At 48.7% G+C, this 25,918-nt stretch overlaps 1 protein-coding gene across 1 annotated transcript in view; it reads right to left on the reverse strand.

The window, feature by feature from the left end:
* Positions 1–25,918, reverse strand: part of DNAH9 (dynein axonemal heavy chain 9) — a 288,583-nt gene that overhangs the window by 1,166 nt on the left and 261,499 nt on the right. The window contains exons 62-68 of the mRNA XM_055576493.1: positions 24,372–24,499; positions 21,344–21,571; positions 19,226–19,417; positions 17,719–17,910; positions 15,985–16,155; positions 11,133–11,315; positions 2,214–2,603 (exon numbers count right to left, since the gene is read on the reverse strand). Of these exons, the coding sequence (XP_055432468.1) occupies positions 2,214–2,603; positions 11,133–11,315; positions 15,985–16,155; positions 17,719–17,910; positions 19,226–19,417; positions 21,344–21,571; positions 24,372–24,499 (1,484 nt within the window). The remainder of the gene's footprint in view (positions 1–2,213; positions 2,604–11,132; positions 11,316–15,984; positions 16,156–17,718; positions 17,911–19,225; positions 19,418–21,343; positions 21,572–24,371; positions 24,500–25,918) is intronic.

Consider the following 25,918-nt stretch of genomic DNA (forward strand, 5'->3'; position numbering starts at 1 on the left):
TTTAGGGCTCGAATCTCTGTTTTATTTTATCATTCATTTAGTAAGCATGCTGAATGCAGCTATTTGCCAGATGTCATGCTAGGTGCTAGGGACTTCAGGTTAGCAAGACACAAAGCCTACTGGTATTATCATACACTGTACTTGAAGCTTTACCATGCACACTGAAGACAAGAAGACCTGGCAGTAAAGAAAAAAGTTTCACGTTATTTATCCCAGTGTTTCCCAAACTTACTTTGACCACAGGACCCTTTTCTTGCAACCTATCCATCTCCCATATCGCTAGTGTCTTCCGAACACACTTGGGGAGATGATCATCCAGAGAGATTCACAGATCCCTCACCTCTGTCTAGGTGACCCTGAACCCCTTATGCTGATGACAGACCTCGGTATATCTAATACATACATTTTTTTTTCTTTTTGCCAATGCCCTTGTTTTATGGAGAAGAGGAACTTTGGACATCCTACCCTTCCCTTTTTGCTCAACGCTTTCTGGGATATAGGCTTTGAGGTGGTATTTTTGGTTTTATTATTATTCAGAAACAAGGTAATGAAAAAATGGGAGGTAGTCTGTTGGACTGGAAAAGGTCAGTTTTCATTCCAATCCCAAAGAAGGGCAATGCCAAAGAATGTTCTAACTACCACACAGTTATGCTCATTTCACACGCTAGCAAGGTAATGCTTAAAATCCTTCAAGCAAGGCTTCAATAGTATGTGAACTGAGAACTTCCAGGTGTACAAGCTGGATTTAGAAAAGGCAGAGGAGCCAGAGATCAAATTGCTAACACCCATTGGATCATAGTGGAGAAGGCAATGGCACTCCACTCCAGTGCTCTTGCCTGGAAAATCACATGGACGGAAGAGCCTGGTAGGCTGGCAGTCTATGGGGTCGCTCAGAGTCAGACACAACTGAGCGACTTCACTTTTCACTTTCATGCATTGGTGAAGGAAATAGCAACCCACTCCGGTATTCTTGCCTGGAGAATCCCAGGGACAGGGGAGCAGGTGGGCTGCCGTCTCAGGGGTCGCACAGAGTCAGACACGGCTGAAGTGACTTAGCAGCAGCAGCAGCAGAATTGGATCATAGAAAAAGCAAAGGAATTCCAGAAAAACATCCACTTCTGCTTCACTGACTACACTAAAGCCTTTGACTGTATGGAGTCACTCAGTCGTGTCCAACTCTTTGCGATCCCACAGACTGTAGCCTACCAGGCTCCTCCTTCCATGGGGTTTTCCAGGCAATAGTACTGGAGTGGGCTGCCATTTCCTTCTCCAGGGGATCTTCCCGACCCAGGGATCAAACCTGGTTCCCCCACATTGTAGACAGACGCTTTACCATCTGAGCCACCAGGGAAGTCCTTCAGATCACAACAAACTGTGGAAAATTCTTAAAGAGATAGCAATATCAGAAGATCACCGTACTTGCTTCCTGCAAAACCTGTATGCAGGTCAAGAAGCAACAATTAGAACTGGACATGGAACAACAGTCTAGTTCAGAGTTGGGAAAGGAGTATGTCAAAGCTCTATATTGTCACCCTCTTATTTAACTTATACGCAGATTACATCATGCAAAATGCAACTGAATGAAGCACAAGCTGGAGTCAAGATTGCTGAGAGAAATATCAATAACATCAGATATGCAGATGACACCTAATGGCAGAAAGCAATGAGGAACTAAAGAGTCTCTTGATAAAGGTGAAAGAAGAGAGTGAAAAAGCTGACTTAAAACTCAGCATTCAAAAAACTAAGATCATGGCATCTGGTCCCATCACTTCATGGCAAATAGATGGAGGAATAATGGAAACAGTGATACACTTTATTTTCTTGGACTCCAAAATCACTGCGGATGGTGACTGCAGCCATGAAATTAAAAGATGCTTGTTCCTTGGAAGAAAAGCTATGACAAACCTTGACGGCGCATTAAAAAACAGACATTACTTTGCCAACAAAGGTCCATACAGTCAAAGCTATGGTTCCTCCAGTAGTCACATATGGATGTGAGAGTTGGACCATAAAGAAGGCTGAGTGCCGAAGAATTGATGCTTTCAGACTGTGGCTGCAGGGAAATGAGCTGACAGCCTCAAGCAGAGGTTATCCAGGACAGAAGTCTCCAGAGCGCCCCTTTTAGCAACTGGACTTTATGGGAGGGGGCAATGTGTGTGTAATCAGCCTACAGGTGATGCCCTTTGCCTCTCCACCCCAAACCCGGGGTCTACCTGGGTGTCCCAGCGAGCGCCTTCCATGAAGAGGCCATGCACATAGGCCCCTTCCCGGGGGGAACTCCTGAACTCCTCCCTGTTCTTCTTCGTCACGTCACACTGCAGGGCCATCTGGTCCAGGGGCCACTCGTTCCGGCGGGCCGTGGACTGCATGATGGCCGTCAGGAAGGACTGGGGGTTGAAGAAGCCCGTCAGCCACACAGTCGAGGGCATGGCAAAGTCTCCTGTCCAGGCCTCCAGCTCCTTGATCCGGTTAAGCAGGTCCATAAACCAGGCTGCCAGGCCTGCCGTGGAAGGGTAGGCTCGTCTGGCCCAGGACTCTGGCACCGTGTCCAGGTACAGGGCATTCTGCAAGCTCTCCATGTCACTGGTCATGGTCAGCTCTCCCTGAAGACAAATAGCCAGAGGGGAAAAGGTGAGGGGTGGCAGGTCCCTGGAAACAGCTGGCTTGGGGATGCTGGGGGAGACAGGAGATGACTACAGAGGTGGGGGACCCAACGACGGTCCCTGTCTAGCACTTGATTTGTAGGTTTGTCTCATAGAGGCTAGTCCTTTAAAACTTTCCCTGCTCCAGTGATATCAGAGTCTACTCCTATCCACTGATGGTAGTTTAGGTTTACTCTGGACCTAAAACTACCTGTGGGTTCCACACTGATTCAGTTGTTCACTTGAGTTCGACTCTTTGTGACCCCATGGACTGCAAGCTGCCAGGCTCCTCTGTCCATGGAATTTTCCAGGCAAGAATACTGGAGTGGGTTGCCGTTTCCTTCTCCAGAGGATCTTCCAGACCCAGATCAAACCTGTGGCTCCTGCATTGGCAGGCAGATTCTTTAGCACTGAACCACCAGGGAAGCCCATACTGATTCCACCCGAGCCTAACGTCTGGGCTCCTCTGTTCTCCTCCAGCCTCTGCAGCAGCCTCTGCTGGCCCAGGACTCTGGCACTGTGTCCAGGTACAGAGCGTTCTATAAGCTCTCCATGTCGCTGGTCATGGTCAGCTCTCCCTGAAGACAAACAGCCAGGGGGCAGGGGACAATGTGTGTGTGATCAGCCTGCAGATGATGCACTTTGCACCACCCCCCACCCAGGGTCTACCTGGGTGTCCCAGTGAGCACCTCCCATGAAATGCAAGAAGCCAAAGCCAGGAGGATCTATATTCCCCCAAATCAAGAATTTCCTTCAGAAACCAAGCTATTAGAGACATAGCCAACTTTTAGGGACCCTCTTGCAATTGCTGGATGAAATTTGTGATGGAGGATTAACATTGAAAACTGTCTTTAAACTTTGTAACCTTAGTTATGCCAAGGATCTACAGTTTCTTGAAGGTGTCATCTCTACTTCAGTGGTTTCTGCACAGGAAATAGGGTACCCAACAAGGCCTTTCATGTCTGATATGATGACCATCAGTATAATGAAGCTATTTAAGCACAAGTGACTTAAAATTGAGGCTTCCCAGGTGACTCAGTGTAAAGAATCCTCCTGCCCATGTAGGAGATGTGGGTTTGATTCCTGGGTCAGAAAGATCCCCTGGAGGAGGAAATGGCAACCCATCCAGTATTCCTGCCTAGAAAGTCTCATGGACAGAGGAGCCTGGTGGCTACAGTCCATGCGGTCACAAAGAGTTGGACAAGACTTAGTGACTGAGTATGCATGCATGACTTAGAACTATAAAATTAAATATCAGTTCCTTCGTGGCAGCTCATGTCCTCAGCAGTCACATGTGCCCTTATTAGCACAGACGTGGAATCTTCCCATCATCACATAGAGTTCTATTGGACAGCACTGTTCTAAACAGAAAGGCCTAGTTTTCTGTGTGCTAATTAAACTGTACTGTGTATGTTTTTGTCAGGGTTGTGTTAAAAATCCTGTATGTTGCAGTTTTAATAAAACCTGTTTATGGACATATAAGAGTACATGCTTGTTAAACTGTGCATAAAAAAATACATAGACAAACCAGGATTCATTACAAAAAAAAAAAAAAAAGTCCAATAGACTTAAAAAAAGATATAGGATGTATTAAATTTTCCTTTTAAAATAAAAATTTTAAGTTTTCAACAGCCAATACACTCACATAGAGTGCTTTTATAAATAATACAGCAAATACATTTGCTTCTCCACCACAGTGCTGTGGGTTCTCTTGAGTCTGGCTGCATCTGTGGAAGTATGTTGTACTTGTGAATGCTGTCGTGAGTCGATGGGAAGGTAAGGTCTCCCACCGTGGGTTCATCCTACAGCATGACCTAACAAAACTGGGTCAGCACCACTGGGAAAACTAGGATGAAAATGTCCCAGTCCTTTGGCACGTCTGAGGGCTGTGGCCGACAGACTGGTAGAGATGAACTCAGACGGAGCCCTAGACTCTGCCAGCCACTGTCATCTGCAGGTACGGAGAAGTCCTCTATTGCCTGGTTATCTTCTCTAACCAATTCAACCCCTTAGCTCTGTGTGACCATGTCTCACACAGAGATGTGCCACTTCTGAAAACTGAGGTCCTGTAAACCTTCATTTCTCTGATATGTGTTGTAAGAAGAAGTCATGTGCTTAAGAATAAAATAAATGCAATATTAGGGCAGTGAGACTCTTCTGTAAGGCACTGTAACGGTGGCTCATGTCATTATGTTGTTGTTTAGTTGCTAAGTCATGTCCAACTCTTTGCGACCCCGAGGACTGTAGCCCGCCAGGCTCCTTTGTCCATGGGATTTCCCAGGCAAGAATACGGGAGTGGGTTGCCCTTTCCTCCTCCAGGGCATCTTCCAGACACAGGGATCGAACCTGCATTTCCTGTGTCTCCTGCATTGGCGGGTGGATTTACCACTGAGCCACCAGTTACCATGGGAAGCCCCCATGTCATTATCCTTCTGTCCAAATCCGTAGAATGTACAACACCAAGAGTGAATCCTAAGAAAAACCACAGGTGACTCTGAGGCTTGTGATGGAAGTGTGGATTTAGCTGTAGCTAACAGACCACTCTGGTGGGGATGCTGATGGTGGGGAGGCTGTGCATGGTGGGGGGTGGGCATGGGGGGAGGAGTAAATGGCAACACTCTGCACCTTCTGTTCCATTTTGCTGTGAGCCTAAAACTGCTCTAAAAAATAAAGTCATAATACAAAATATGTATGCAATACTTAATTTTTAACACTTTTCAGAAATCTAAGGTCATTTTGACAGCAGGGAAGCACAAAATGTGTATCTTGGCTTCCTTAAAAATTCCTCACATCTGCTTGTAAGTTATTCTGACAGCGAGTTCACATTTACTAATTGAATGTGCGAGTGATGGAGCCTTAAGGAAGGTGTCATCTCTTAGGTTCTGCTTGTTTGAGAGTGAAACAGGAACAATTTAGGAAAAGAAGAAGCCATTCATCTGGTGGGTAGGGTTCTGAACTCAGATCTGCCCATGACCTCGAGTGGAAGTAGAAACAACTCATTTTCAAAGGAGGGGTCGAGAAGAACCCAGAGAGCCCTACACTAAATTAGCGCAGTGTAACTCAAATCTCTTTCTTAGAAGAAGAGGAATAAACCTACAGACCCTGGGACAGCACTTCCTGAAAGGTGTACAAAGATTCGTCTCCTCAGGCACGGCCAGATTGGTAGAGGCGGGGGTTGGGGGCAGGGGTGGGTGCACCCAGGAAGTCTCTGGGGCCAAATGGTGGGTAAGGAAGCCTTTCGTGAAGATTCCAGCTACCCGCATAGAGAAATCTGCTTCCATCTGTTCACCCCCACATCCTCAAACTCCTCCTGCCTGGGTCGTGTGGAACACAGATTAAATGCTTATTTGTTCACATGTCAAGAAAGAAAATGTACAAAGAAAACACTACATTAAATTAAATCAAATGCTTATTTGCTCACATGTCAAGAAAGAAAATGTACAAAGAAAACACTAAATCCTTAAAAAGACACCACACTTTGGGTCCTGTGCTTGGCCTGTTCCTTGTCTACACTGCAGGGAAACCGGGGAGAACTGAAGACGGGGGGGTACTTTATCACAGGTACAAGGGCTACCTGGATGTGGCCTTAAGCGCTTATTTTGTCCCTATAAATAAATGTTTTCAGTCTTTCTTTGATATCAGGAGAAGAAGGGGGCAACAGAGGATGAGATGGTTGCATGGCATCACCAACTCAATGGACATGAATTTGAGCAAACTCTGGGAGATAGAGGACAGGGAAGCCTGGTGTGCTGCAGTCCATGGGGTCACAAAGAGTTGGACATGAGTGAACAACAACAAAAATAAAAACATGATTTTCCCTCTAAGCCTTCATCGCTTTAAGTGAGGAAGCTTGTGGAGAGTGCAGATTCACAGGTTCCAGTCCAAACTGAAGGACTCTGGACGGCCAGAAAAGGTCCCTTCTTGGGGGTGGGAAGTGGCTGGTGCTCTGGGCTCACAGGCTCACAGCAATGCCCAAAAATGCCCTTCTCTAGGGGCTACAGGCTGCCCCCTGACCTGAAGGTCAGCCTTGGTCCTCCCTTCCTTCCCTACGAAGATGGTCTTTGCAACCAGCTGTCATTCGTATGAGATGCAGGGGGTGATGAGATGGGCAGGAAAGATGGGGAATTATGTGGGTTCCACCCCGGCCAGTCTGGCGCCCAGACTGTGGGTGACAGCAGCTGGTCCATCCATGCACTCTAGCAGGCATGTGGGCCAGGGAAGCTGCCTGCGTGGTGGTGATCATCAGTCACTAAATGGCCAGAGCAAGAGCTGAACTATTAAGTCAACAGACAATGGGAGAAAGTAAAGTGCCAGAGTAGTCCCTCAAGTCGTCGTGCTGGGCTTTACGTCTGAATATCTTTCACACGTTTAGAAAAACAGAATCTGTCAGTCAGGAGGGGCATTAGCCACGGAAGCATAGTGGGGGGTGGGGTGCGGGGGTCAAGGGGGGAAATGTTTGATGTCATCACACATCTGAATAATAAAAAACAGCTCCCAGTCCCAGACACTGGACTGGCCAGGGCTCCATCTACGAGAGCATGACCCAAATGAAATGTAACACAAGTTGTGAATGGGTAATTTTACATTTAAAATTCACAAAATTGGGACTTCCCTCGTGGTCCAGTGGTTTAGAATCTGCCTGGCAAAGCAGGGGATGCAGTTTCGATCCCTGCTTGGGGAACTAAGATCCCGCATGCCTCGGAGCCACTAAGCCTGCATGAGGCAACAAAGGTCCTGTGTGCTGCAACTAAGACTGGATGCAGCCAAATCAGTAAAAAAAAAAAAATCAATATTTTAAAAATTCAAAATATTCCATGTGTGTAATTTTACATTTTCTGGTAGCCACTTTAGAAAATTTAAAAGAGGTGAATTTAATTTTCATAATATGTTACTTAATGTGGTATATATAAAATGTCAAATATTCTAATATACAATCAACATAGAAATTATGAATGGGGTATTTTCCCTTTTTGGCCCCATGCCTCTGAAATCTGGCATGTGACTGACACAGCACACCTCAGTGTGGACATTTCAAGTGCTCACCTGCCGTTCGCGGCTACCATCCTGAATGTGTGTGCTTAGTGGCTCAATCATGTCAGATTCTTTGCGACCCCATGGACTGTAGCCTGCCAGACTCCTCTGTCCATGGGGATTCTCCAGGCAGGGAGGGTGGGTTGCCATTCCCATCTCCAGGGGATCTTCCCAGCCCAGGAACCGAACCTGGGTCTCCTGCATTGGCAAGCGGATTCTTTACCATCTGAGCCACCAGAGAAGCCCACTATCCTGGACAGTGCATAAGCATTTAGCTTCCCCTGTAGTTTTCTTACATAGGCAGAGATTTTCTGGGCAAGTTGCCATCAGTAGATCCTTTGAAAGTTATAACCTAGTTGACTGTAAAGGAATAAAGCAACAGCTGACAGTTTCGTACATCAGGCTTTCGTGCGTTTGGTTAATATGAGTCAGTGCCTTTGGCCAATCGGCTCTGGTATACTCACAGGACCTGGCTCTTCGTTGTGAAAGGCTGAGAGCCAGATGTCTGACTCTTTCCTGAATTCCTCTCTGTGGAATCCATGGCTGTGGATGGCGGACCTTGCACAGAGGGTTACTTCTGCGTGCTGTGTGCTGTGGGGTTCCCACAGTTCTCAGAGGTTTGAGTGCTGTGCCTCTCAGTTCAGCTAGTACCTTTTGGGTAGCAAAGGAGTTGCTCTTTTCTTCCTTTTGAAGTTTACCATATCACTCATACTCATCTGAGTGGACTCTCTGCTCCAGCCAAAGCAAGTTAACTCTTAGAACAGGCTTAGGGCTACTCAGCAGATTCTTCTTATCATCAGCTGTCATAAGTCTACCCTTCCTCCAAAGCCCCCTGGATGCCACTTCTCCTCCCCCACACTTGTCTCTTCCCTTTTCCTCCCACCTTATTGCAATCAGTCGTGCCTGGTACTGTGATCATTTTCTATGTTTCTTTTCCCGCCAGACTGTCCGTCTGGAGAGGAAGGCTCCCATCGGTCTCCACTGCCTCCTCCAGGCAGAAGTGAGAGCTGAGGCTGCCCATCTACCAGCCTTCTCAAGCTAGACTGGAAGAAAAGAGCAGCTCCTTCTCCACCCCCTTCATCCTCACCTAGGCACGCGCTGAAATTCATGACACCAAACCCCAGCAAAAGCTCTTGGAAGAAAAATGAGAGAATGAATTGGAAGCTGGATGGGTAAACTGCATGGATTCAATAAACTAAGACTGCAACAAAGCAACTAAAGATAATTACCAATATCAACCTGCGTATCTCAGGAACCGAGCCACATAAAATGACAGCCAAGGTCCTTATTTACATTTGAGGTTGTTCTATGAAATTCTGTACTTCCTTTGATACAGGATGCAAGCCGGTGTGTAATTTTAAAACATTATGGAGCAACATCAATCTTCAGCATCTCTTCCCATCCCTCTTTTTCCCTTATTTCCGTCTGTCCATATTGGGGCAGAAGGCAAATTAACAGATTAAAAAAACCAACTCACTCAGGTTTCTCAGCCTACTTCACTCTTTCTATGTGAATACACGTGAAAACGCTCAGGGCTGAGTGTCCTCTGCATGCCCGATGGTGGTCATGTAACTCCAAGAGCCAGATGTGAGGGCAGCAGCGTATCACAGCCCTGGATGTTCAGGGCTGGACTGAGCTTCCGCCTCCAGCTATGAAACTGGGTCCATCCTTTCCCTCTGCCTGGAGATACAACTCTTAATAAGTGTGCCATTGTAAACTGACAGCAGCTGCCTCCCTCAGCTCCTAAATGGCAGCAGGCCCTCCCACTTGCCTGTTGTCCAGCTGAATGGTTTTAGCAGGGCTTTTCCATTAGGCTTTGTGCTGGGCACTTGATGGAATTTTCTGATGGTGAATGAAGTAGATGTGCTTAATAACTGGTGGTATAAATAAGGGATTCTCTCATTGCTCAGAGCTTGTGTAGCATCCTGGACGCTTCACATAACCATGAGGTTGCAAAAGATTAAAATTCTTTCCTTTCCTTTGATCATTGTTGTTCAGTTGCTGAGTCACGTCTGACCCCTTGCGGCCCTGTGGACTGCAGCAAGCCAAGTTTCCCTGTCCTTCACCATCTCCCAGAGTTTGCTCAAACTCATGTCCATTGAGTTGGCAATGCCATTCAACCATCTACTCCTGTTGCCCCCTTCTCCTCCTGCCCTCAATTTTTCCCAGTATCAGGGTCTTTTCCTATGAGTCGGCTCTTCACATCAGGTGGCCAAAGTATTGGGGCTTCAGCTTCAGCATCAGTCCTTCCAATGAAGGACTTCCCCTGATGGGGCAGTAATAATACAGTAAGTCCCCTACATACGAACCTTCAAATTGTGAACTTTCAAAGATGCCAGTGTCAGGCATCTATCACGTCAGGCATGAGTGACATTACAGCTTGCCCTCCGTCGCCTACTGCTGACAACCCTTCAGCTCTACCATCTCCTTCCTGCTCTCCCTCCTCCATCAGTAACTTTTCCTGCCTTGTTCACTTGATACCAGCCCTGTGTGCCATCTGTTGTGCTGGACGACTGTACTTTTCAAGGTACTGTGATGTAAGATTAAGAATGTTTTATTTTTTGTGTTTGTTTTTATGCATTACTGGTGTGAAAAGGATTATAAACCTATTACAGCACAGTGCTATATAGTCGTTTGTGTTAGTTGGGTCCCTAGGCTAACTTTGTTGGGTTTCTGAGCCAAGTGGACTTATAAATGCGCTCTTGGAATGGAACTCATTTGTGTGTACTTACACTTCTGGGTGCTTGCCACATGAAGGCATTGTTCTACAACATTCTACGCTGTTATCATTTAGTCACTCAGTCGTGTCTGACTCTTTGCAACCAACTCCATGGACTATAGCCCGCCAGGCTCCTCTGTCCATGGGGATTCTCCAGGCGAGAATACTGGAGTGGGTTGCCATGCCCTCCTCCAGGCGATCTGCCTACCCAGGGATGGAATCCGCATCTCCTGCATTGGCAGGTAGATTCCTTACCACTGAGCCACTGGGAAACCCATGCAAATAGATTTATTGAATCCTTCCCAAAGCCCCCCGAGGCAGGACCACTCGCCCTGTTTTACAGGTAAAGGAACTGGGACGGGGTGGGGCTTAAGTCACTCTGAGGTCACACGCTGAGGACGCAGTAGAGCGGGGAGGTGGTCCGGGATGTCTAGACCCTGTGTTTCGATGCAGCAGCACACACACTTCTACCTCCTGGGAAAGCAATGCCATCCACGTCAGCAGAAGACACTGGGTGTCGATTTCTCTTCTGCCTGGAGCTCAGAGCGTGTGGGCTCTGGGCAGCTTGCCCGTCACAGCTCAGTCCACCTGCCCAGTTCCCGGCTCCGGAGCCTGTCTCACCCATCCCTGTGGACGGGCCACACTCCGTTTCTAGGAGGGGCACCTTCCTGGGTGGTGAGGCTGCTGTGACTGCTGTGCTCCAGCTCCCCAGAGCCCCACCCCAGCCTGGCTTCACCCACCTTTAGTCCAAGGTCCAGCTCCCGCAAGGAGCGCTGCATTTCTCTGGTGAGCACATTCATCCGCTCGCACTCCTGGAGCGTCACGGCCACGTAGGGGGTGCGCTCCTCCACCCTGGCCATCAGCTCTGGGAGGTTAAACTCATCTGTCACCCGCTCCAGTATTTCCTCCAGGACCGCCTTGACCTGCCCCAGAAGGGGAAACACGTGGTTAGGACGAGGCTCCAGCTTCTCCCTTGAAGGAGGATGTGGCAACCCACTCCAGGGTTCTGGCCTGGAGAATCCCATGGACAGAGGAGCCTGGTGGGCTGCAAGTCCATGGGGTCACCAAAGAGTCAGACATGACGGAGCGACTGACGCACACTCGGGGAGGCTGAGTCTGCCATTTTGAAGTAGGCCTAGGAGCTCTGTCAGCAGACAAAGGAAAATGAGAAAGTGCAGGTTTAATAGAACGTGTGGCTGGCAGGGGCAGGGAGAGGGGCGCTGGGGGGTAAAGAGAAGGGGCCAGGGAGCCAGTGCCAGCCCAGAGTCAGGCGAGCGGGTGGACGTGTGTGGTGGACTCCGTTCTGGCTCCTTCATCTCATCCCCCTTTTCTTGTAACAGGGCCGCGTCTCCTTTTGTGAAATTACCTTTTCCCCGCTGTTTGGCTGCACGGTCCATGCCCAGCCCTCCCATGACTCAAGTGGGCCAATCAGATGATGTTTTCCAGGAGTGTGAGAATTGAACCTCAAGCCAGGATTCAGGTGCAGAAAGTGGAGGGAAGCTCTCTGAAGGGATGGTCCACCATTCTTCCCTGAGGGACCCGGAGTCACTGTGGTTTCTGTTCTTTCTTGGGTGGATTCCTTCAATACGAGCTATTTCTTGCCTGTCTCAGCCAAATTGGTCTCTGTTCTTCACAACCAAAGAACCCTGACTGAGTTAACAAGTGCTGTTGTGTATTACCCGTGTGAATTTAAGCAAGTCATTTAGGCCTCCATTTTCTCATCTATAAAAATCACCACCGTGTCTTTCTCCCCCACCAACTCCCGGGGCTGGTGAAGAGATCAAAACCAAAAGAGGTTTGATGAATGTGGCGGCATCTGAGAGCTAGAAAGAACTCTATATATGTACATGATTATTAATATTCACTTTGCCTTGTGTTGTTAACATACAACGCGTTCTCTAGGAAAAGAGCTGATGTTAGAAAAAAGAAAGTTAAAAACTCATTGCCGTGTCACAGATGGGTCTCTGGTGCTATCACAGCGAAAACTGGGATGGAATTTTAATGGTACCTGGAAGCTGCCGCTGGACCAGAAGACAAATGGCTAAAACTACATCACGCCTCTGTCTGCTGAGCTGAACTGGGAGAAAGCCCTGTATCAGCGAGCTGCCGTTTGGACATTACTCACAAAGGAAGGAAAGGACAGTCTGGAGTTAACTGTTTCAAAACACGGTGAAGGTGGGGACACAGAGTTCTCTCTGTCACTGATCAGGTGGTGGAGGATTTGGAGAGCCAGCCTGAGGAGGGAGCGGATCCTCAGACATAAAGTGCACCCTTCAGATGGGAGCAGGGGGTGCCCAGGGGTGTGGTCTACCTCATTTCTGCAAGCAAACGCCTCTGATAACAAATGCTTATCGTGAAAATCTAAATGCTACATATTTTTAATCTAAATATTTAATCTGATACTAAAAGCAAAATTCTCCACCAAATTTGCCTCTTCCCTGAAAGGGGGAAAGAAAACCCACTGTGAATTATCTGTTTATAATTTCTGCAGGTGTTCTTCAATGCATATAACTCTATCTACCCATCATCCCCATCCGTCCGTCCGTCCGTCCGTCCACCCATCCATCATCCACCATCCACCCGCCCATCTCCTTTTTTGCATGTCCGTCACACCTTCCTTCCTGCCTCACTTCTTTCCTCTGTCCCTTCCTCTCCCCCCTCCCCTCCACTTCTTTCTCTATCAATCACTAGTGGAATCATAACACACATAGCTTTTTCAGCCTGTTGTTTTTGTTTTCTTTTGACTGCTCTTCATGGCCTACAGGCTGTTAGTTTCCCTACTAGGGATCAATCCCAGCCCCCCTGCAGTGGAAGATCAGAATTTTAACCCCTGGACATCAGGGAAGTCCCTCAGCTTGCTTTTTTCACCTACGAATAGATCTTGAATACGTTCCCTTGTTAGTACATATGGATTTTCCTTGTTGTTTTTGTTGTTTTTTTTAATAGTATATATTATTTCACTGTTTTGGCATGTGCCAAAATAATTTATTGAGTCATTTCTCTACTGATGGATATTTGGTTTACTTGTTTATCATTTCTACTACTATAAACAACTCTGCAATAAAGATATCTATCATAAAATCTGTGCCCTTTTGAGTGTTTCCACTCGTTGAAATCCAAGGAATAGAATTATGAGAAACACACATGAACATTTAAAACTTTAGTGGCTATTGTCAAGTTGTTTCGTAATGTAAACCCGTATAACAGGCACGAGCATGCCTGTCTTCTTATGCTGTCACCACTGGATCTCCTAATATGGAAAACCACTTTTTTACCATTGTGTGAAACATATTTCACTTAACTTCATTTAGTTACAAGTGACGTTGAGAATATTTTATTATTTTTATTGGCCATTTGTATTATCACGTGAATTTCTTTTGTGTCCTTTTCCCCCTTTCTCTCTTCTCTCTCCTTCTTTTCCTTCCATAGATTAGAACTCTGTGTATTAGTAAAAATCTGCACACTTCCTGATAGCTGTGTTGCAAAAGAGTTCTTCTAGTTTGGCAAGTGATCATAGTTCATTCATCTCTGTCTCACACACACACACACACACACTGTTTCTTGAAGTGGTTAGAAGAAGGAGATAAGGAAATGACAAGAACTAGAAACTTATTTGAACGCTGCCCGAAGAACCCTAAGCCTATCACTTATATCAGATCAGATCAGATCAGTCGCTCAGTCGTGTCCGACTCTTTGCGACCCCATGAATCGCAGCATGCCAGGCCTCCCTGTCCATCACCAACTCCCGGAGTTCACTCAGACTCAGGTCCATCAAGTCAGTGATGCCATCCAGCCATCTCATCCTCTGTTGTCCCCTTCTCCTCCTGCCCCCAGTCCCTCCCAGCATCAGGGTCTTTTCCAATGAGTCAACTCGTCGCATGAGGTGGCCAAAGTATTGGAGTTTCAGCTTTAGCATCAGTCCTTCCAGTGAACACCCAGGACTGATCTCCTTTAGGATGGACTGGTTGGATCTCCTTGCAGTCCAAGGGACTCTCAAGAGTCTTCTCCAACACCACAGTTCAAAAGCATCAATTCTTCGGCGCTCAGCCTTCTTCACAGTCCAACTCTATATAGTCCCAGTCTTTTCATTTTTAAAAAAGCTAGGAACTTTTAAAAATTAATTCATTAATGTTATTTATTTATATTTTGGCTGCGCTGGGTCTTTTTGTGTTCCTGCATTCAGGCTTTCTCCAGTTGCGGTGAGTGGAGGCTACTCTTTATTGTGGTGAAGCTAGGAACATTATTGATACTAGGTGGGTGGTTTGAGTTTTGAGCCACATAAGCTTTCCTATCTTCCTTTGCTTCTCGAGTTATACCCTATGCGTCAAAAGGTCAAACAGGCTGAGTTGCGGGATTTAGAGCAGCTTTCTCCAAGTAGGTTCACCAGCATCACCATTGCAAGGCTGCACATCCCTGGGCATCACCCTAGACCTGAGAACCTATCCGAAGCTCCCCAGCTCATTCCGAGGCATATTAACATTTGAGTCATTTTAATGACATCACTCTATACCTTTAAACAAACATCCAGCTCCTTTACTATCAGTCAGTTTGTTTTCCTGAAATCAGTCTCTGGAGCCAAAATGTTTGATAGCTCCGGGTTTCTTAATCCATAATCTTCCAAGTACCAGAGAATCTCTAACTAAGAGAAACCAGGCAGGACTGTGGAGGGGAGGCGGGGTGAAGGAGATGCGACCTTTGGGAACTGAGCTGCCTCGTCCTGAGAAGCATCACAGGCAAATTTCACTTTAGCTCCTTCCTTTTCTGCCCTCTGCTCAGCCCTCATCAGGGACAGAGTGCCCAGGTTGCCTCTGGTCACCTTAAACCCACTCCACACCCTCCTCTGCTCTTCTGCCCAAGAATTCTCCTCCATCTACCTTTAGTTTCGGAAAGTGCTGTGCTTAGCAGCACTTACTTGTATGTTAGGAGGCTCTGGGACTGTCATTCATACAGAGAGACCACATTTTCATCTGAAACACGAGCGAGTTCACCAGCATCTAGTTGGCCGAGTGAGGGTGGGCTGTTTAAGAACAGCTCCCCACCCATCATTGCTTAGTTTGCCAAGGAACCACAAGGTCTTTTTCAAGGTCCCCAAACCACAGCTGTTCAGCCCTGCCTTTTCTTCACTTGGGTTGACAAATGGGAATAAAATCTGCCTTGGGGTTAGTGGTTCAGTTGGTACAGAATCTGCCTGCAATGCAGAAGACCGAGGTTTGATCCCTGGGTTGGGAAGATCCCCTGGAGAAGGAAATGGCAACCCACTCCAGTATTCTTGCCTGGAGAATCCCCTGGATAGAGGAGCCTGAAGGGCTACAGTCCATGGGGTCACAAAGAGTTGGACACGACTTTCACTTATTTGGGGTGGATGGGCAAAGCACTGACACACCGAAAGTGGGTACCTCCTGTTAGGTAACTTGAGGGCCCACCAGGTCACCTGACGGGGCGGGGCCCTAGGAGAGCAATGCTGGACCATTCGCGGAAGCGGAAGATGTGCGCCCTGCGGTCTGCACCGTGCATCCCATCGAGGCCCACGGGAGAAGCGCCGCCCTGGGCAGTACTAGGCCCCAGAATATCTAGGGCAAGCCTTCCACGTACCTTTTCTTCTCTCACGGCCCCTGCTCCTTCTCCAGCCTGGCTGTCCCGGGGCTGCAGCTCCAGCACCGTGCGAAAGAGCTTCTCCGACGTTTGGGTCAGGAAGCCAATCTCAGCGTTCGGGTGGAGGCCGTAGAGGTAGGGCGACTCTGGGGGCAGCTGGGCATCGATGTACTGAAAGTCAAGGGCAAGCTCACTTGAAAACCAGCCAGACGTATCTCCCCTCTCTCACCTGACCCGTCCTCTGCAGGGCAGTCAGTGGGTCAGAGCAGGGCCCATCTAGAGCAAAGTGGTACTTCCTAGGTGGCTCAGTGGTTGGTAAAGAATCTGCCTGCAATCCAGGAGACTCGGGTGTGATCCCTGGGTCGGGATCAAAGGACACGGCAATCCACTCCAGTATTCTTGCCTGGGAAATCCCATGGACAGAGGAGCCTGGTGGGCTGTGGTCTATGGGGTCGCAAGAGTCAGACGTGACTGAGCATGCAACAGCAACAGAGCAGAGTGTAAGTGACAGATGGCTCATTACTTAAAGGCAAATCCGCGTGTTTATTTTCACATTTCTTCCAGCACCCGGTACATGCTCCTGGACTCTTGGTAGGTGCCCTGTAACCATCCATTAGCTGACAGATTACAGAGAGGGAAGCCTGCAAACCACCGTATGCTCCAACACCTTCTCCAGCCTCTGGTCAAGTTGTTCCGTCGACCGACAGTAGGGGATGCTCTTGCACAACTTTCTTGGCTAAAGCTTTCAACGTGTTTATTTTAAAAATTCCTTTTATTTACTCTCAAGAGTCTTATTGTTTTTAATTTCTTCTTATAGACTTAGTTTTCTGGATTGAGTGACTTTTATGACATATTCTTAAACTTTAGAAATTAAAAATTTGTGTAAAGCTTGTAATTAACGTTCCTATGACCACTGTTTCCCTTAAGTTTGTTATTCAAGAGTTCTTTTAGGAATCTTAAAGTCAAGCAACAAACAAGTTCTTTTTGTTTGTTCCAATTGCCTTTTAATACATTTTCATGGTGGGCTAAATAGGCAAAGATGCACACCTTAAAAATAACTGAAGTAAAAGTAAAATGACCCTGATGCTGGGGAAGATTGAAGGCAGGAGAAGGGGATGACAGGGTTTGAGATGGTTGGATGGCATCACCGACTCGATCTCCAAGAGTTGGTGCTGGACAGAGAAGCCTGGCGTGCTGCAGTCCATGGGAATCGCAAAGAGTCGGACACAACTGAGCAGCTGAACTGAACTGAACAGTAAAATGAAAACCCACAGTGACAGTATGAAAAAGCTCCATGAGAATGTTCTCTTGGTGTGTGTGTACATGCCTCTGAGCGCAGGAGGGGTGAGTGGTGTGCTGCACAAGACCATGTCCCTCTGAAGGTATTCTGAACCACTAATAGAAACTTAAAGTTGGCTAAGTTCTTACCTGAATTTTTGCTCCTAATGGTTTTGTCAATATCCTGAATGAAAACAATCAAGTAAATGCCCGAGATGTTGTTCGTAGAAAAGAGCAACAAATAGAATTATTGAACCGAACGTCAAGAATAAAAAGATCTCTGAAAGTTCAATTTTGTCATTAATTGGAGGCTAGAAGTCCTCTAGGAGCCCTCAAATTGAGCAGGCTGGGAGCCACGCTGCATGTGAGCTCGGCTCTTTCAGCCGTCCTCCCCTGGCCCTGCCCAGGCATCTCCAGTCCTCCTGGGCTGCACAGAAGGGAGACCCAGGTCCCTACCTGGTGGTAGGCATTGTAGTCCATGTTGCCGGGCAGTGGGAACCCTGGGGCCAGGGCCAGCTCTCCCTCTAGCATCTCTGGTTTGATGAACTCCTCCAGGTAGGTTCTGCAGAGTCTCCGGTCCCAGTCATCGGTGATGTGGCCCCCATACATGATCTCACCGAAGAGGTACCGCAGGTCATCGTAGGGGACCTGAGACAGGAAGGGAGGAAGCCCTGCACGCTGGCCTCGGGCCGACCAGATGTGAGCCACAGGATGTGGTGGGTCTGGAGATTAGGAGCAACGTCTTTTTAAAAAAAAATCTTTTTGACTGAACTGCACTGCACGTGGGATCTTAGTTCCCTGACCAAGGGTTGAACCCGTACCCCCCTGCATTGGAAGCATGGAGTCTTAACCACCGGACCACCAGGGAAGTCCCAGGAGCAGAGTATTATTCATCCGTGTTTCCCTGGTACCCAGCAAGGTCAGGCACCTCTGGGAGCGAGCACCTCTGGGAGCTCATTAAACGAGGGAAGAGTTAGATCAAAGGGTGAGAAGAGGTAAGACACAGGCACTGTTGCACACACGCCTGCCCTCGTTCACCGTCATTAACTGTGGCAGTGAAGTCAGGCTCTACCTACGGGTCCTTTAAACCTGCGAAGGTCAAGTAGAGGAGAGCAAAGACGTGGGTACTTTTTTCATTCGCTGCCATTAATTAGTTTATCAATTAATTGTCTCTTTGGAAAGTTCAGAGTGAGTGAAATACAGCACACAAGTTCATGAATGTTAGCGTTAGGCAGGAAAGCCACTTGGAAGCCTGGGTCCTCGAGGCAGGTGAAGGGATGGTGTGTTCTGTGGTGGACTTCCCAGGACCCTGGAGCCAGAGCCAGAGCATTGCTTCTGGGCCTGATTCACTGTCCCCAGAGAAAGAGGGAGAGGCCTTGCAGAGGCTGTTTGGTCTCCCCTAAACTGAAGAGCGTGGATCATTGGTGTCAGTGGCTCATAAAATGGAGCCATCGGGCGGGACAAAGGAGGCGAGGTGAAGGAAGAAGGAAGCATTTGGCTTCTTCAGCTTCAGCAAGACCATGCTTAAGACGGTGCTTATGCGAGGAGCTGTGTGTACCACCACAAGAAGGTCTCCGTCTTTGGTGAATTAAATTGGGAGCTTGTAGCAGATGAGGGTGGGTCTCTTTCTGCCAATCACCACCCCCAGCAATGCTGGGAGTACACAAGGGGGCTGGGACAGACTCCCATGGGACTGACTGACACCAAGTGTGAGTCACGGTTAATAGTTTGGTTTCCTGAGCTTTCTCACTACTCTTACCACACCCCTCTCCCTTCATGGTACTTCCTCCTCGGCCTCACGCTGCTCTTGGGGTTGACCCTGCAGCAAACCTGCACTTCCTCACGCCCCCTGGGGGGCTGTAGACCTGCCCCAGTGAGCACACCCCATCTCCCCATGCTGATGCCCCATCATCTTTCTCAGAGGCGCCCTCCTGACCTGCGCCTGTGCTGGCTGGAGCCGTACCTTGGCGTTGGCCTCCAGGAAGTTGTAGAGCACATTCACAGAGATGGTGAGGTCCCCAGTATTGAAGGGGTAGGAGCGATTCCACCCCTGGGGCCCAAACTTCCGTCTTTCTGCCACCACAGCGTGAAAGTAACAAAGCGCAAAGAGGATGCTCTTAAACTCCGTCTCCCGGGAACACATCTCCAGGGTGTCCTGGAAGGAGATGACGCCCAGTGTCAGAGCAGAGTGGCTGTGACGCGGGGCAGGCGGCGCGCGGGCGCGGAGCCTCGGGTGGCAGCAGGACTGTGGGTTGCGCTGCAGACAGGCATGGGGTCAGGTTTGAGAGGACCTTGCAAAGGGGCTGGGCTTTAGTTTAGATTCCGCCCATAACAGAGCTTGCTTACATTTGCAGTTTGCACACACGGACATGCTAACGACGTTCCCAAGTGTAGCCAACAGAGAAAAGGGCAGGGGGCCACAGAAGTGTTTCATTTGTCCTGTTGATGGCACTCGGCGCTGGGGTGTGGGTGGGGACACCCACAGCATCATCTCTGACTCCCCTCCTTCCTGTCATGCTTCCTCGACCATCATGGAGTCTCAGTAGGTGTAATTACTGCCTGTGTGACTGACGACCCCACGGCTCATCTGCTGGGGGAACTGCCGAAGCAGAGGGCGGTGGGAATTGGAGCCACAAGACACAGAGGGGTGCCCTGCCCTTTACATCCTAACGGACACGTGGCTGCAGAAGCAAGACCCCCGAGGGGTCCTGGCTGCAGCGCAGAAGGCAGGGGAAATGGTCTGACTCATGAAGAGAGGATGAAAGATGGGAAGATGGAAGAAAAGAAGCAAGAGAGAGTCCAGAGGAAGCCGGTGGAACTGTTCTTAGATGTTAATGGGCATGGGGATGATGGTGGGGAGGGAGAAACTTGCATTGTGAACAGCTGTTAGGACGTGAACCCTGGATTCTTTGGAAGGAAATGTGTCCTCTGAGTGAGCTCCTCTGTTAGGAAGGAGCAAGATGCTGCAGCTAGAGCCCAAGAGGCACTTATAAAGCTCACACAACTAGATTGGGTTCAGTCAGTCCTGGCATTTCTTCTAGGAGGTGGACCTTAGACTTTGCTTACAGCAATAAGTGGAAGCAGAGAAGACCATAGAGATTAAGCTGCTGGTAGGTCTGATTTTTTCCCCAGTGAACCCGTGACACAGTTTCTCTCTCTGGTCCCTTGATTGGGCACCACGCTTGCCATGAAGATATGGATGTGAAAGGTCAGAGATGGTACAGGAAACAAAGTCACTGCCTCATGCAAACAGGAACTTATTATAATAATGGCTTTTTGGACAGAGCTGTTCTCTGCGGACGTGTAAGGAGCTTCCTTTGTTACCTCTGACACACGTGGAAAATCAAGTCCTGCTGAAAAATGCCTTTAGGCACAAAGACGAGAAGCCACACTTGTGAAGCTAGTTGACAGCCGGTTCGCTCAAATGAAAGTCAGAATGAAATGATCATCTCCAAACAGCACAGCGGTCAGGGAAGAGGGAATGAAAAGACCCCAATTCTGTGATTTGTCCCATAAACAGTGAAAATAAGGCTCTGGAGGAACAGAGTAAATTCTAGAGGGTATTAAGCGGGCCACTCTTCCCGGGCATTTGCAAATGCAGAACGGAGCAATTGACACTCTTGTGAGCAATGAAGAGACTCCTGAATCTGTCCCTGTTCCTCCGAATGACCTACTGCAGAGGCTGGTAAAGTCCCAAACGTCAACTGTTGTGTATTCTTCCGCAGCAGAACCAGGACAAGCCAGCATCTCTTGGGATATACTTCCCAACTGCTCGATAACTAAGACTGGACATTGGGCATGCACGAAGTAAGTCCAAAGACAAAGGCCCCTGGGGAGGCTGACAAGATGATACTAAACCTACTGAGGCATAGTTTTATCATCTTAATAATGAGGAGCTATACCACTGAAGCAGCTGCCGCCCCTTCCCTGTCTCTGCTCAGGACCCTCAGGGCAGGCGAGCAGGGCATGCCCTGCCACTGACTCCTGCAAGAGAGTGTGTTTTCCTCCTGCCCTGGGTGGGGGTGGGGGGTCTGCTCTTTGCGAGGCGAGGTGCCCTGCTCCCCTCCCTCCAGGGCCCTACCTGAGTGAAGTTGTCCAGGGCCTTGTGCAGGTTGGCGTGCATGCCCGCAGGTGGCTCGCTGGTGATCTTGATGGCATTCTCCAGGAGGCCCTGGGGGATGATGTGGCTCCCGGGGGAGGGTGCGGGCTCCGCACTCATGAAGACCCTGAACTCTGCGTGGCTGTTCTCACTGTGCTCCTCCAGCTTCTTCTCCAGGGCGCTGAGCCACTTGGCCACCAGGTGGATGTTCTGGTGGGAAGGAAGGAGCCCCCCGCCCCATGCAAACCTCTGCTTAAATGGTGATCAGGAAGGAGGATCAGGGTGGGGGGCAGTACCTGGCCTTTGCTTCAAACAAATCACATCCTAGCAAGACTCTTGGGGTTCTCAGTAATGAGGACCCCTTTTTCCTGCCATTCAAACTATCCTTCCATGTCCTAAGGATCTCAAGCTTGACCTTGAGGCTTCGGAATCCCCTTGTTTGGATGACTTGTTGAAACAAAGGTCCTTGGGCCCCACCTCAGAGCGGCTGATCCATGGAGGGGCCTGAGTGCTTACACTTCTAACAAGTCCTTAGGTGATGCTGCTGCTCCCAGTCTGGGGGTCACACTTGAAGTGCCTCATGCATGGTTACCCTCCAACTTCAGATCCCCACAGCTGACACCTGGATTTTTTTGAACCGCTGACACTCAAAGGTGGGGCCCGTGGACCAGTGATGTTACCATTACCTGGAAGCCAGTTAGAAATGCTGACTCAGACTTACTGAATTTGTGCATTTTAATAAGATCTTCCAGTGATTTGTCTGCATGTTCAGACTTGAAAAGCATTCATTTAAACTTCTAGCTAGCTCTCCTTCCTCCTCCTCCCTCTCCAAATCATTCTGCTAATTGTTGTCAAACTTATCTTCCTAAAACACACTGGGACATTGCGGATCTCATAGAGGGAAGGTTCCTCGTCCATGCCCAAGCCCCTCCGGTCTTTGAGCCTGTCTCCTCCTCCCTGAGATTCCTATCTGTCAGTCTGTCTATGTGAAACGACATTAATTTCTTAGCACCACCTTGCAGCATGCACTTTTCACTCTAGCAAGGATAGTCACTTTGCTTCATTGCAATATGTTTCATTATGATGCACAGATAAAAGCTCCTTGATAAATATTTGAGGAAGCCTGCTTGCAGAACCTTAAATACACAGGTCAGCACAGGACACAGTGCTGAGGCCACAGCCATCTGGTCTACTTTCTCTTCTATGAAAAGAGAAATAACGGTAATATATGCCATACTCATTTCCCAGGGTTGCTGCAAATAACCAAAGGTAATGGATTTAAGAGGGCTTTGTATACTGTGAAATGCTATGCGGGAGTTAGGAGTGGATGCTAAGATGAAAATTTGTTAGAGGAAAGAATTCCATTGTCATCACTCGACTGGAGCAGAGAGGTTGGTGGCTGACTAGAGAGCCGGGGCTCCGTGAGCCGGGCAGCACCGCCACTCCCCAGTGAGAAACTCTGCCGTTGCATCAGGAATCCCAGCTTCTGAGTTTGATCTTGGAAATCTCTCAGAAACCACATCGGGACAAGATGTGACAGTCCAGGGTAGCAGATAGGTGTGGCTCATTGTCTCTGGAGGGGGCTGGGTTCCTGGAGGTGTCAGTGCCCAGGGTGAAGTGAAAAAGTTAGTCGCTCAGTTGTGTCCGACTCTTTGTGACCCCATGGACTGTAGCCTGCCAGGCTTCTCTGTCCGTGGGGATTCTCCAGGCAAGAATACTGGGTGGGTTGCCATGCCCTCCTCCAGGGAGTCTCCCTGACCCAGGGATCAAACCTGGGTCTCCTGCATTGCAGGTAAAGATGGATTCTTTACCATCTAAGCCATCAGGGAAAACCCAGTGGCCAGAACGGGGTCACTTTGACAGATGAGCCTGAGACAACTGGGGAGGTCATACCTCCCATCACTGAGCTGATCCAGTGGGAGGAGGCAGGGACCCTGCTGTCATTCTCTTTCCTCCTTAAGGTCCCCCTGTTTCTGCAAAAGGAGTCCTAGGGAACAACAGGTCCTTCTGCTGCTAGCCTCAAACAAACAGTGGGATAATGAGGACCCAACAGCATGAAGTGTTCACTGAGTCATCAGGAGAGAGGAAGTTCTGGGTAATCAAAGTCAGATGGGAGGGGAGGGACTGGCTTTTCCATTTGATTCTTTCCTCGGTTGCTTTCTTCACTGATTCTTTTACCCAACAGGTTCTGGTTGAGTGTCTACTGTGTTCATGGTAGTGTGAAAGGAGGGAAAGTGTTAGTCTCTCAGTTGTGTCTGACTCTTTGCCACCCCGTGGACTGTAGCACACCAGGCTCCTGTGTCCATGGAAGTCTCCAGGCAAGAATACTGGAGTGGGTTACCATGCCCTCCTCCAGGGGATCTTCCCGACCCAGGGACTGAACTTGGGTCTCCTGCATTGCAAGCAGATTCTTTACCATCTGAGCCAGCATCTGAGGGAAGTAGTGTGCTGGGTGCCAAAGGTAAATGGGGATGTCTCTTTCCCTAAAAAAATGCAGTGGAGGACACAGGCATATGGCGGATTGTTCCTACAGAGCCGTGGATGCGCTCATAGAGGTGGCTGCAGGGTGCTACGGGAGGAGAGAGGGTCCGCCGCTCGCTCTGCCACAGCCCCAGCATCCATGCAAGTTGCATGAACAGGAATGAAGACAGGCCATGACAGAAGAAGGGCAGCCTTTACTTCCTGTGTTTAGTGAAACTCAACAGTAGGTGTTCCAGACTCCAGATGCCAACATGAGCTCTCAATGAAGAGGCTGAGTTCTGGTTGCACGTGTGGCATTGTAGTCATGAATGTGATGGAGAACATGGACCATATGACCCAGAGGAAATGCGGAACAGAAAAGAGTTCTGTGGAAGGCATGGGAAGAGATCAGCAGCTGGAAAGGTCCAGCTTAAAGCCAGCATCCTGAGAAGATTAGGAAGTCAGGGGAGGGTGTGGAAGGAAAGGTGGCCCTGGAGGTCCACACAGGGATGGGTCAAGAATGGGCCCCATCAGGGCAGAGTGGGCGTACCTGCAAAATAACCCAGTGGCCTTTCTTGGCAGCCAGGTCCAGCGCGGCCTCAGCCACGACCTCCTGTCCTTGCCCCAAAGACACGTTGTGGAAGTTCCGGTTGTTGAAGGTATATCCGAGTTTTTTGCCTGAAAGGAGCATGGAGTGGTCATTAGCACCTCTCATGTCACTGAGTGTTCACCCCCACACAGCACCCCCATCGCCAGCGGCCAGGAGCCATACACCCCAACCTCATGCACAGGCCCTTTTCCTTCCCAGGGTGGGGTTGCTACATCTTCCAACTTTTTGTTCCCAAATAAAAAGCAGCACGCTTGTCGAGACAAATCAACCTCTCCCCGTGCTCTTCACTGAATCCCTGCCAACTAAATATTGGCAGTTGCCATCTGCTTCTACAAGGCCACTGGAGCTCCTGACCTTCCAAACTCCCTGAAAGGAGTTCAGGATGGAGATCAGGAATGGTATGCTCTGTGCTCTGGGAAAAACTGGCAGAACAGACGTTCACATAATTAGATATTTTCAGGAGATTTTATGAGCCCAAATTCTTGAATCTCCTCATATCTGGAAAAGCACTGAAATCATTAACGGAGACATCACTCCTCGTGACCAGCATCCATCCTCGGCCAACCGTGTGCTCGGCTGCACGTAGTGCCTTCACTAAAACCATATAAGACACCGACCTCCTTCCCTCACCTCTTTGGAGCAGCTCCTCAGAGCTCTCTGCGAGGCTGTGTCCCAGGCTCTAGGCCTCACTGTGCCCCAATTGAAACTCAACTCACAACTCTCACGTTGTACTATTTTTTTTCAGTTAACACCCCCAAGAGTGGACAGACATGCCCCTCCATTTTGTGCAGCCTCCACTCCAAGACCAGGCATTGGGCCACCGTCCTAGAGTGAAAAGGCTCAAAGAGTTGCAAGTGTGTGGGTATGGCTGGGTCTAGCTTGCCTGATCCCCTGATATATATTAATAATAATACGTATTTTCCCTGGACACCTACTGGGAGGTGTGGCCCCAAGGGGCAGGACTCAGGTGGTTTTAGCTTCCTGTACTTTACTCCACAGGAATCTCCTCCTTGTTATTCCCACCACATAGAACATTTACTGTCGTCATCTTGCGTGAATTAGAGTGAAGAGAGGCATGCCAAGGAAGGGCCTGGCTGTGTGGGTGTGAATGTTGTGCATCTCGGTGTTAGGAGTGGACTCAGGGAACAGCCACATGAGCACACATGTCACAGCCGTGTCACTGGAGCAAGGCGAATGCTCAAGAGTTGCTCTGCACCTGAGCTCCCTGTGCTATACAGCAACTCCCCACTAGCTATCTATTTTGTACATGGTAGTATATATATGTCAATGCTATGATGACCTGGAGAGGTGGGATGGGGGAGTGTGAGGGAGGCTCAGGAGGGAGGAGATACATGTATTCTTATGGCTGATTCTCACTGTTGTACGGCAGAAACCAACACAACGTTGTAAAGCAATTATCCTCTGATTTTAAAAAAAGCAATGGAAAAATAAATAATAATTATGTAGTGTGACAGAGGTGTTAGCTA

Source organism: Bubalus kerabau, chromosome 4, assembly GCF_029407905.1.
Source record: "Bubalus kerabau isolate K-KA32 ecotype Philippines breed swamp buffalo chromosome 4, PCC_UOA_SB_1v2, whole genome shotgun sequence".
Lineage (NCBI taxonomy): Eukaryota > Metazoa > Chordata > Mammalia > Artiodactyla > Bovidae > Bubalus > Bubalus kerabau.